This window comes from Coenobita brevimanus, chromosome 78 (genome assembly GCF_032717465.1).
Source record: "Coenobita brevimanus isolate Jiangsu-jjx chromosome 78, ASM3271746v2, whole genome shotgun sequence".
Lineage (NCBI taxonomy): Eukaryota > Metazoa > Arthropoda > Malacostraca > Decapoda > Coenobitidae > Coenobita > Coenobita brevimanus.
In genome coordinates, this window is record NC_137031.1 from 43,127,572 (window position 1) to 43,140,997 (window position 13,426).

The 13,426-nt window shown below is 42.1% G+C and overlaps 1 protein-coding gene across 1 annotated transcript; it reads left to right on the forward strand.

Annotated features, from left to right (window-relative positions):
* Nucleotides 1-5,329: 5,329 nt before the first annotated feature.
* Nucleotides 5,330-10,918, forward strand: LOC145408681 (mitochondrial amidoxime-reducing component 1-like). Its single transcript, XM_080279358.1, has 7 exons — nt 5,330-5,425; nt 6,849-6,971; nt 7,369-7,548; nt 8,385-8,565; nt 9,208-9,413; nt 9,521-9,595; nt 10,589-10,918. The coding sequence occupies exons 1-7, from the start codon at nt 5,331-5,333 to the stop codon at nt 10,746-10,748; spliced, it is 1,020 nt and encodes a 339-aa protein (XP_080135484.1). The 5' UTR covers nt 5,330; the 3' UTR covers nt 10,749-10,918.
* Nucleotides 10,919-13,426: the final 2,508 nt, after the last annotated feature.

A 13,426-nucleotide genomic window follows, 5' to 3' on the forward strand; every position in this document is an offset into this window, starting at 1 on the left:
TTCTTGTGTGGTAGGAGGCTCCCTAGCATCTGTTCCTCAGTGATTTATTCATTGCACCGTTATGGCGCAGCTTCCTTACGTCATCAGCCCGAGGAATAAAATAATCTAACGCTATCGAGAATAGTATTACACTGACATCCTCGGGTTAAAGATTTTTTTTTTTTTTTTAAATGTTTTATCTGTCTGCTTATCACCCATTTTTGCTCTATCAGGTGCGTGGAGGGCCAGGAGACTCGGCGACGCTACTTGTTTACCAGTTTATTCTGGATGTGGAACGTTGTTATTCCCTTGTATGCCCCTACGGTAAGCTAGGCCAATATTGCATAGATTAAAGAAAGAAACACAGGTTAATGTTCAGGTGCCATATGCCAAGGAAATCGCTGAGGAAGAAATGCCAGAGAGTCTCTTGACCTGTCGATATTACGGCAAGTTTTTGTTTTTATTTATTTATATATTTAATGTATATATTTGTCTAAAGGTGCACCCACAGTAGACGGAAACACTGTAACTTACTGTGTATTGACAACAGTATTATCACCAAAGCTGAGATGTTCACACTGGCGATCAGTGACTAGGGCACATTTGTATACTTTCCTGACAGAGTGCAACAAATGTTCGCTACAAAAGTTTTGTCGACACCACCGCATATATGGTAGGAACAGTGCTATAAACAGTTTTGACTAGCGATCCATGGTTAGAAAGAGGACTCAATGGGTATCAGCATCATCGTCACACGTAGCCCACACCAATGTAACTGCCAGTGCTACCAAAATTACACTATTAAGCTAAAGCCAGTATTATGCATTGAACAATATATCGCATTAGAAGGAACCCAACAATTTAACGATCTTCCACATATGGTTGACGATACTGTACAGTTGCCTGAAAAAGTTCCGTTCCTCGTCATGAACTTCAGTAGCTCCTAACATTATGCTAGTGGATAATTAAAAGTAAGAGTCAGATTAAAGTAACTGTTCCCATAACCAAGCAGATTACTCTGGCTGCATGCAACTTTTCCCAAACTAATATAACGCTATGAGTTATTGAAGATCAGGAGGAGGTATGGAACTTCTACTGGCAATTGTACATCACACGTATCATCAACAATATTATCACGGGACCCACACCGGCATATTAGTCACCATGACACTGGATTATTCTGGGTTCATATTCTCGTCGGTTAAGGAAGCTTCCTAACACCTCTTCCTTACGATTTATTTTTGGAGTGAAATTGAAGGATCTATGAATTAAGTCAAATAAACTACGTAGGAAAATGTGTTAGGGAGCTTCCTTAATTACACTGTCTCCATGCCACAGAAAATGTTGCCTTGTGTGTACTAGCCCAGATAATAAGGTGAATTTTATATATATATATATATATATATATATATATATATATATAGAAAACTTGAAAACGGCAAAATTCTTGATTAATCTCTGAATAGTGTGGTTCTCTCTCTCTCTCTCTCTCTCTCTCTCTCTCTCTCTCTCTCGAACGGCTTCTTTTTAGCAAACGTGCCTTCAAATTAACATATAAGATAGGAACTGTATTATAAGGAAATTATATGTACAGAGAACAATATACTCAAATGAAATTAATTTTCAACCCTTTCACTACGGTGCCTTTATTTTAGCTAACGCCAGACGATTTTATTCAGCTTACGACGGATCTCTGACGATTAACTGGCAATAAAGGCAATATCTAACCTCTCCGCCAGGATTAATAAAGTCGTCTTAACCTCTTCGCCAAAATGAATAAAATCGTCTGGAGATAGCAAGACCGAAAGAGGCGTCGTCGGGCTGAAGGCATGTAGATACAGTATACCCTGATACATATGTATATTTATAAAAGAAATATGTATACCCGGTGAACAGTATTTTGCTCCTAAACGTATGCATATCATGTGAGAGTATTTTCTTGTGTATATATTTATGCTGTATTTATGAGACGTAAATCTGTAAATATTTGTAGTTATCTGAATTAAAAAATATTACGAGAACTGCGTCTTTAGGTTGTGGCCATGTTAGTAAATTATCATCAACAACAACATGGGGGGGGGGGTCAGGGGTGAAGTGACATCAGCTCTGTGTGTGGCTGGGAGAGAGAGAGAGAGAGAGAGAGAGAGAGAGAGAGAGGTGGGATCAGGAGAAGGGGAGACCAGCCTCGACAATCCCACACCTTACCTCGCCCCTTTCTCTGTTACTTTCCCTCCTATTTGCTGAAAATGAAAGCAGTAAATTTTTTCTTCACTAGGGTATAATGGATTGATGAATAAAACTGGGCGACAGGATTTTTGTATATTTATTTTACAAGTTTTTCCATCTTTTTCTTTGTACTTTTGGAGCTGTTTGCAATTACTTTGTTTAGTTTTCTTATCTTAAAATACACCCTACATTTAACAAAACAATATTTCACGTCGCATCCTTTCACCGCACATGCAGGCGTCAGTTTCTACTGTAAAATGCTTCAGTCTCACATACTTCATACCTGTCACTGTTTATAGAAGATGGAACTCGGTACAGGTAGGCAGCCAGGGAGAGAATATGCGCAGGAGAGCCACTGAACCTGGGTCCTTGGACGCTGATGACGTATTGCCCACCCTCCTACCAGTTTTGGCCCGGACCTGACTATACCTGGCGTCTCTCTTTACCTTGAGTCTAACCATCATCACTATTATCGTCATCATCATCATCATCAACATCGGGGTCATTATCAGCATTCTAACCATCATCACTATTATCGTCGTCATCATCATCATCATCATCATCATCATAACCATCATCAGCATCGGGGTCATTATCAACATTCTAGCCATCATCACTATTATCGTCGTCATCATAATCATCATCATCGTCTCTCTCTCTCTCTCTCTCTCTCTCTCTCTCTCTCTCTCTCACTCTACCCATCCTATATATCTATCTATCTGTTTAACTATATGTCTGTTTGTCTGTCTATCTATTTGTCTATACATCAATCTAGCAATCAGTCATCAAAACACGGACAGAAATAAGTAAATGCAAATCTTTATTAATGAGGGAAAAGTTGATGATGATGATGATGATGATGATGATGAGGAGGAGGAGGAGGAGGAGAAGGAGGAGGAGGAGGAGAGTAAAACGATTCCCTGGTTTTGTGTTGTGAAAGTTTGTGTGGTTTTACAGGTTAAATTAAAGCACGTGTATAATTCCCAGCACTTGCAACAGAATTATCACCAACCACAACAAGATAACACACACTACCCTGAGTTTTCCATTATCACCCTCCCCCTCCCGCAACACACCCTCTCTCGTGGTTTAGTAGTTGCTGCGTCCTTGATAGACTAAAGGGCTAAACACACACAAACACATTCTCTCTCTCTCTCTCTCTGTCGCTGAGCTATAAAATCATATACTCAGGCATTTATGCGCGCACACGCACACACACACTATCTACCCCCTCTTTTTCTCTTTGAATAACATCATCACTTGCTTTATCATTTACACTCTCTCTCTCTCTCTCTCTCTCTCTCTCTCTCTCTCTCTCTCTCTCTCTGTCTCTCTCTCTGTCTCTCTCTCTGTCTCTCTCTCTCTCTCTCTCTCTCTCTCTCTCTCTCTCTCTCTCTCTCTCAGTGGACAGTCAGTCGGTCTTAGTGCGTTGTGAGGAGAGGTTAATCAGTCCCATCTTCCCTAACCCTTATTTATCTTCAGTGTCTGTCCTCTTCCTTCCTCCTTTCCTTTCTCTTTCGCTTCTCTTTTAGCTATTCTTCTTCCTTCTCGTCTTATATATCTTTTCTCTTCTGTTATTTTGTATTTTTTTCACTTTCTTGACTCGTTTTCTTCTTCTTCATATTAACCCTCTGTTCCTGTTCCCTCTCTCCACTTTTCCCTAAATCTTGTTTGATTCTTAATACTTTGTCTTCAGTTTTATACTTTACTTGGCACTCTCTTTCTCTCTTCTTATTCATTGTTTCTCGTTTCATATTCCTCCTCATCTTCCTCTTCCCCTTTCCTCTTCCTCTTCCTCTTTCTGCATCTCCCTCTTCATTTTAACCCTTTCACTCCCACAGACGCACTTAACATTTGTGTTTTGGCTAATACTTTACGATTTTATTCAGCAGAAGAACAGTGTAGCAGTGAAGGGGTTAGCCAAGACAGTTCTAATCCTTAATATTCTATGAATATAAAGTAATTTGGCGTTAGGCTGAATCATTTAATATACTGTAATCCTGGGTGTGTGTCCGTGTGTGTATTGCAGCCGAAATTGGAAACAGGACTGCGATAAAACATGCAACTGGATCATAGGTGGGCCCATTTCAGTTTTATGTCGATTTATGTTTCCTAAAGGGGTGTTTTGGCCCCCAATAACTACTATCCCCTGTGGCTTTACATTACATGGAACGCGTCGGGCGGGGATTGTCTGGCGCCAAAGCAGCTCTTCGGTACCAAGCCACGGGCGGCGCGGTGGAAAAATGGCGCTCATCTGAACAGTCAAATATCGTAAAAAATTCTCAACAAAATATACATAACTGACATCGATATACAGTTCTTCGTGCAGTGGTGCAAAAACTGCTGTAAGCAGATGTGTAGTTTTTCAGCCCGTCTTGTGTAATTAAAGCAACTCCTGGTGGGCGGGAGAAAAACATGAATCGCTGACAGTTGGTCATCACACCATACGTATAAGATACGTAAAATTTAAATATAAGAATAAAGTTTGATACCGTTGGCACCGGTGCTGTGTTGCACATTTGGCTGTGTAAACAAAGTCCCCATACAATCAGCCACTATACCACAATTGCGACATGAGATAAACGTAACCAGTGTAGCTGCGTACGACTAAGATTCGAGGGCGTTGGCCGAGAGCCCTCTGCAGAGTTAAGTGCGCAGCGGTCCGGTACGGCTGCTAGGTGCGTATATGATCCTACACGCTTATTTTCGTACTATAAGCCAATTCAACTACCTTTCCTCCTCCCAGGATTAAAGCGTTTACTGGATTAAACCCTGACATAACCAAGTCTTAGTTTACCTAACCTAACATAACTCGCCTAAACTAACCACCTAACCCAGTCTAACTGAATCTAACCTAACAAACCTTACCTCCTCTAACCTAACCCTATCTAACTTAACCTAAGCTAACCTAAACTAACCGGACCTAATCCCAACAGGCTAACCTAATTCAACCCTGGAAGACCATCCTCGCCTGACCTAACCTAACCTAACCTCACCCCACAAGACAACAGTAACCTCAGCAAACTCTTGACAGACAAATCTCCTTCACCCAGACCCTCCCAGGAAAGAAGTGCCGAAACCGACCACAGCGCTGGAGTTGTGTGCCCTGGAGAATTGCTAAAATGATGAATTTAATGCGAATGGGCGTGGGTGTGGGTGTGGGTGCAGTGGCAGGCTACTGGCTGTGGAGGAAATACTTCAGTTTCCCTAACCCGAAAGTGTAAGTAGATGAAATACAAACACTCTAATACACACACACACACACACACACACACACACACACACACACACAAAGCAAGAGAAAGATTTCCTTAATGATACTGTGTTCTGCTCACAGTAGGCTTCAGAGATAGTAACGTAAATTAATCATAGCCAATTTGTTCTCATTTGGCAGAACTGAACCACTCTCACAAATGAATACTAAGAGGTTGTTACTTGATATTGTATGAGCCATAGTTATGAGGTAGAAATTAGTCTCTTTTGGTGCTGTACTCTGGTCATTCTAACTTGTCTCAACATTGCTATCTCTCCATCTTGAATGCTGAGTTGGAACATCTGATTAACTTTAGCATATGATGCTAGTCGTGAAGAAATGCTATGCGCGGGACGTCGAGCTATAGCATTCTTTTTTTTCTGCCACTAAGCTACATGGAAAAAGCAGCCAAAGAACGAAAATCAAGTCCAGGTTATGGTGAATAAGGTATAATGAAATCGACCCTTCTCCTCTCCTGCCTCTCCCACCGCTGGAGTAATAGGTACTTAAATGACGCGTTGTTGATAGAAGTGCATTGTACTACCCACAAATGGATGCCGATGTACGCCCTGAACAGCTATGGCCTGTCGTCTCGTCGCTTAAGGAGAGTCCCTAGCATCTCTTCCTTAGCGATTTATTAATGGATACGGACGGTTTATGTAATCCTGTACTTTATTTAGGAAATGTAAGGTGAAGCTAGAAATATTTAAATAACATTCACGAGGATTGCAAGGTGTCATCAGCAATATAAATCGCTTAGGAAGAGGTGCTCGGGAGTGATGATAAAAAAGGAGGAGAGACGTAAGGACTTCTGTGTTTGAAAGTACATCGCCCTTCACTTTTATCTCCCTTATCTCGCTCGGCCTCTTTGGGTTACCCGATGTCTTGACAGATAGCATGACAGGAGAGAAAACATACCTAATTAAAATACCAATATAAATGATAAGCACTGATAAGGCCGTCCAACATACAACACATAATTTAGATTATAATATGTTGACATCAATAGAGGGGATCGACTTTAACCCTTAGCCCCTTCTCTCTGGTGACTTATTTTTTGCTAGTCTCCTGTGACCGGCGGAGGATTTTATTCAGCTTAGGAGAGACTTTTCGCACTGAAGGAGTTAGGTTTAGGCCTAGTTAACCTATTATTGATAAAAAAAGATAAATAGATAAACCGACAGAGGGATACATAGATAAAACAGAGATATGCATGGATAGATAAAAAGATGGTTAGATAAGCAGATAGATGGACAGAGAGTAGATGTGCAGGTGGATAGATAGATAGACTAATTAACTGACTGACTGAGATAAAAATCAATATTTAACATGGTAAAAATAGTTTCAGTTAAACTAACATGTATGTGTGTGCGTGTGTGTGTGCATACAGGTGGGAGGAGGCAGGTGAGGTGGTGGAGCTGAACCTGTTCCCCATGAAGTCGGGCCGGAGAGTGAGAGTTGTGGAGGCCCAAGCGACTAAACATGGTCTGGAGAGTGGCACCCTGCAGGACAGGTCAGTGCCACACGCCATGCAGGGCACATCATACAGGGCACATCATACAGGGTACATCATACAGGATACATCACACAGGACACATCACACAGGACACATACGGGATACATCGTACAGGACACATCATAAGGGACACATCATACAGGACACATCATACAGGACACATCATACAGGACACATCATACAGGACACATCATACAGGAGGATACATCATACAGCGGGACACATCATACAAGACCGTTTTTCCAGATTAACTCAGCCTAAAAATGCCAACTTTCCACATTGAATACTTAACAAGGGGTCAGCTCTGGAATATGGTACTTTTTTATGTGTCCGATTGTGGGTATGAATTTTCCCCTACTTCTTGGGCTTCCTCTCCTCCTCCCAACAACCCCAGGAGCTTCATGGTGGTGACAGAGGAAGGGAGACTGGTGACTGGGAGACAGGCTGGTCGGCTCCTAACGGTGGGGCTGACACTGACGGAGGACAAGATGCTCACGCTAGACGCCAAGGGTCACTACAGCGTCACCGTGGACCTCAAGACAGTCACCAGCGTCTCCAAGGTCATCCACAGCAAGTGAGTGGACGGCGAAGGAGGCGTGTTTTCTTCATGACTGCACTGACAAAGGCCGGTATTCCCATCGGGTAAGGAAGCTCCCTAGCATCTCTTCCTTAGCGATTTACCTTTGGATTTGGTTGGTTTTTATCCTTTTGTACGCTATTTATGCAGAGTATGGCGATGTTTGAAGGACTTACGTAACACAGACTAGGACAGTAAGGTGTATTAAGCAAAACAAATCAGTTACGAAAAGGTGTTAGGGAGCTTCCTCAACTGAAGAGAATACGGTTCAAAGCCTCGATCTCCTTAGAAGAAAGTGTAGCTGAAGTTCATAGTACAGTACTGAGTTTGTCATCCTGATATTTTAATTCCTTCGCTCTGATGACGTTTTTTTCATTTTCATACTGCTGCATCAGACGATTTTACTCAACCAAGGAAGGGTTTCTAGTGGCAAGGATAATGATGACTATAGTAAACCCCTTCAGTCGGAAAAATGATTACTCTACGAGTATGTCAAGCAAATAGAATGATTCTATCTTGCAACTAACTTCATTAGTCTTCCAGTATCCCTTCGGCCAGCCATAACAATGCTTCCCGTTCTGTGAGATTTCCCAGTTTCAAAAAAAAAAAAAAATGTTGGGAGAGCAGCATCCAGGAAGGTGGCATAACTTGTACGATATTTCGTTTCATTGGTAAAAAAATAATCAAAATATAAGCCTCTGCAGTTTGTACCACGCGATCCCACAGCACCTGGATAAGAAGCATAAATTTTTGGATCTTTGTTCCATGACCATGCACAAGAATAATTCCACAATATGGCGGAAAGACAAGGATCCCAAATGGCTCTTCCACAGGATTTGGGATGAGCATGTAAAGGGAATGGACTGCGGGGAGGAGGTGGCGGGGTGGCTGACGGACGTCCTGTATGAGGGTACGACCAAAGTGCGACTCATTTACAAGGGAGGCGTAATGGAGGGACGGCCACCTCGCAGGCTGCCTTACTATGACTTCCCGAGGATTAAGAAGTCGGATTCGGTAGGAGCGCTGATGTTATTAATGAGAATGTTTGTGGCGAGGAATGGTTGTAGTTGTGTCTGGTGGAAAAGATGGTGACAGTCGTGGTAGTTTTATTTAGTATCAATGAGTGGTTGTAGCTGTGGCTGGTAGTGAGGATGGTGGTAGTTGTGGTAGATGTATTTAGTAATAAGGACGGCGATGGCTGTGTATGGTAAAAAGGAGGCATGGCAGTCCTGTTTGGTTGCAAGATAATGGTGGTAGTACTGTATGTGGGTACAATTTTTTCCTCCACCCCAACTCTCCAATACCTTCCCCCTATCCCATTATCCTCCCACACTACGCTGGAGTCTACCTATAGTGAAGGGCTAAGACTTCCTATCAGACTTGGGTGGCAGTTGGGTCTGGTAGTAAGGGATTGTGGTGAAATGTGGATATACTTCTTCCACTTCCCTCTTAGATGCTTTCCCTCCTTCCCCCTACCCCTCCACACTAAGAACCTATTCGTAGTAATCATGTAAGACTCACAGACAGTAGTGGTAGCAGGGAAAGTCAGTGCTAAATAGATCTACTGTCTTAACCATCTTTGTGCAGTCGATATAGGCAATTATCAAGGCATCCCCCTCCTCCTCCTCCTCCTCCTCTTCTTTTTCTTCTCCTCAGATCTACTACGCGGACACAGCTGCCTTCCTAGTGACAAACGAGGACTCCCTAGCAGACCTCAACGCCCGCCTACCCACACCCTTCCCCATAGCCAGGTTCAGGGGCAACATCATCGTGGGCAAGACGCCTGGCGGCTTCGTGGAGGACTCTTGGGTGGCTCTTAAGATAGGGGACGTGGTGATAAGGAAGATTAAGCCTTGTGAGAGGTGAATGATGATGATGATGATAGTAATAATGATAATAATAATAATAATAATAATAATAATAATAATAATAATAATAACATTAATGATAATAATACCCTTCTCCTCAGGTGCATCATGACAACCATAGACCCAGAGACAGGAGAACGCCATCCAGATGAGGAACCCCTGAAAACACTTCGAACGTGAGTAAAGGCAGACAGGCAGTGTGAGGTAGAAAGGAAGACAGACGGTGCTAGGCAGGTAGGCTGGCAGGTAGGAAAAAGGAGCATATGTAGGTAGGGGAGAGGTAGGAAACGGAGGGCAGAGAGAAAACGGAAAATTGGGAAGAGGAAGGCAGTCAGAGGGAAGAAATGGGAAGAGGAAGGCAGAGAGGGGGGAGAAATGGGAAAAGGAAGACAAGCAGGCAGGGTTCAGGCAGGCAGAGTGCAGGCAAGCAGGGAGGCAGATGGATGTGGAATGTAGAGCACAGATGAGTGAGGAAGAGGGAGAGATAATTAGGCAGGAAAGTATGGACCGATACTGATAGATCGAGGAAGACAGACGGTGGTGTAATGATAAGCAGGAAAAGGTGGAAAGGGACCAGAGTAGAAAGACTGAACTAAATTGCCATTCAAACAGAAGGAGACAGGGAGAAGACACGGATAGGCAGCCAGAAATAGAGGAGGATAGGCAGAAAGACTGGTAAGAATACAGAGACTGGCACGGAGAGGTTGACCGAGTGAGGTGTATGTAGGGAAAGGCAGAAAGAGGTAGGTAGCAGGAGGCATGAGCAAGCAGGAAGATTCTATGATCATTTAGTAATCCAGTCAGGCAGGCGGACAGGCAGAAAGGCTCGCGAAAAGAGTAGGGAGTAAGGGGTAGCAGGGTGTGACATGGATGAGCAGGCTATAGATCAACATGGAGAGAGACAGAGAGAGGTAGGTAGCTGGTGTAAAAGGCAGAGGAAGGCACAGAAAGGAAAATAGCTAGATAGCTAAATAGGTACCTAGTCAGAGAGAGAGAGAAAGAGAGAGAGAGTGAGAGAGAGAGAGAGGTAGTTTATATAGGCAGACGAGAAGGGATAGTAGTAAAGGCCGGTAGAAGGCATAGTTAGATAAATGAACAAGTAAGTGTTGCAGTGAAATCCACACACACACACACACACACACCATATTCACCCTCTCACACGTCCACAGGTACCGCATTATCAGCGAGCCCCCCAAGCTGACCAAACTGTGGGCTACCAAGCCGGTGTTCGGTGCAACCTTTGCTCTGGATAACCCTGGACGGATCAAAGTAGGGGACAAGGTTTTCGCTGCCACTGCCGCTGCCAATCCACATATATCTGTCTTTTGATTACGATAAAAAGAAGGTGCAATGAAGTAAATGGTAGCAGACGGAAGGAAAACACACCCACTCACACCCACACACCATGGACGCATCAAAGGGCAATATTTTCTCCGCCACTGCCCCTGCCTGCCAATCCACACGTATCAGCCTTCTGAATATGATACAGTAAGGTATAAAGTGTAAGATGGTAGTTGAAGGAAGAAAAATATATACAAAAAAATTTGTATTCATTGATCCTTATACACAAATTGGTTACCGGGTATTCATTTCCTTGACAAAAATATATGAAACGTAAACCTTGATTGTGCCACATATACAAGTGTTTAGAAATTAACGCTCATTTAAAATGGCCGTGTTATCCAGAATACAATAATTAATTTTGACGCACAGAATGGATGAAATAATACCGCTGTTCATTGTACCGTCAATCTCACCCCATGATGGCAATGCCCAAATGGTGATGGCATGGGGTGCAGAGAAATAACGTCGGCTTCATCTGCGGCAAGTGTCATTAATGTTGGTGACACATAAATCTGTTAACCTAAACTGATAAAGTCCGTTGGTTAATCCGCAACAATGTAATGTGACCAAGGAGTAATAATATAGCGCATACCCTGCAGTTTGTTCATGAATCGGTTGTCCTTACAAAGCAACCTCCTTCCATCAAGCAAAATGAGCATACTGAGCTCTTTATTATTAACTTCTGTGTAAAGAAATTCATAATGTACTGAAATGTTAGCCATCGATCGGTTATTCTCTTTCCCTATGTTGTGAATTGAGGACATTAAAACGATGTCCAGTGTAACAGCAAACTAAGCTTCAGCCCCGACCTCCCACTTCCTCGTCATCCTACACTCAGATTCATCCCAGCGGCAATAAATTGATATGGATTAAACGCAGTGACATTGTATACGCTTAGTTTCCATTTTAACGGATTCTTGCACCAACAATATTTATGCAAGTCGTCAGAGCCTGATTAAGACACTAGGGTTGCTCTAACCGTCCAACGCAGTACACATTCGACGTAAACAATACATTGATGCCATCGACCTAGAACACAACATCCCTTTTAGTAATTATTACTGAAATAAGCTGCGCGCACACAGGTACTATATGTTCTATAACATACTACCATTGAATTAATCAAAGTGAATTATTAGCGTGTGTATTGTAAAGAATATGCTACTCCTACGGTACCAAACATTCTGCAATCGAGGTGAGTTGGTAACACTTTGGTTTTCGAGACAGCCTGGGACGCGATGCCAGATAATCTCTAAATTTTCGGCCATCATTTTGCAGCTATATACGTGAATAACATTAAGTACTTGCCCTTAACCACTTATCAGCTTGTTGCTACGAATCCTCATGAATTAGACAAACTGATATTCATGTCTGGACAGCAAAAATCGTATTAGTAATTATTTGTTGAACCAAGAATCATCATGTCAGTGTGGTAAAGACCAGAAGGAATTCTTTTCCCAATTTTCCAACTTTTCTAGACTTCCATAACTCCAGTTACTTCCTGTTCTTGCTTTAAAAATTTATGTTTGCTGCTCTGTTTATCCCCTAACTTGCACTTGCGCGAATTTGATGTATCGTGAGCTATAAGGAATTGCTAGAGGCTAACACACTGACTTGGCAATACTGGGAAGATGGCCGCAGAGTGAGCGCAGGTATTGTGTGTCCTGTTTTCTTTCTTTCTGTGGACCGATTCACATCATTATTAGCGGAACAGTGTCACCCAAGAACTCGTCAATATTTCATGTGCGACACAAGGTAAGTTTGGACTTTGTAAGTAGCTGTTTATCTCGCAAATACAGAGAAACTTGCTTTCGTTTGGTTCTGCGTTTAATCTGTCCATCTAAAATGCATTCAGTAGCACCATTATCGTGTTGCCAAGTTTTGTAGTATTTATTCTAGAGCTGCTTTATTTCCATCGTATGTTCCAGTAATGCCAAGCTCATTATCGTTTATCCCAGTGTTATCATGTATGTTTTTATTTATCATTATGTCCAGCATTCTGGTGTGTATCGTTTATTCCAGCGTTATATTATTATTTATTGATTTGTGTGTTGCCAAACTTATTTTCTTTTATATACCAGTGATGGAATTACGGTATGATCATGTTACATATTCCAGCCTGTTTTATTAGGCGTCTCGAGGTTTTATAATTTACTCCAGTATTGGCGATCCTACAGTACTATCGCATATCCCCGTGATGTCAAATTGATTATGATTTATTCCATTACTAAGAAGTTTTAGATCATTGCATTCAAGTTTTTTACCATTAATTCCAGTTTTGCGAAATTTTCAGTCGTTATTTTTCGTGTGTCAAGCCTTTTACCGTATATTTTATTGCCGTCAGACTTAGGCTACCGTGTATTCCAAGCCAATAATAATCATTTATTCTTATCTGTAATATCTAGTTGACCGCATAAGTTCTATAAAGTGTATTTTTTTATTATTCATGGTATCTGTACACGATCTTATTCAGCATAGGAAAGAAATCTTCAACTTAATGATTGTCGAAAGATATCAGTAACCCCTTCACTTCGTGGGGTCTCGTCTAAGGCGAATGCAGTCGTCTAGAGTTAGCAAGATTAAAGCAAAAATTACGCCACGGGAGTGAAGTGGCTAACCTCAGTACAGGGGAAGGAAAAACAAATTAAATTTTTTTTTTTTTT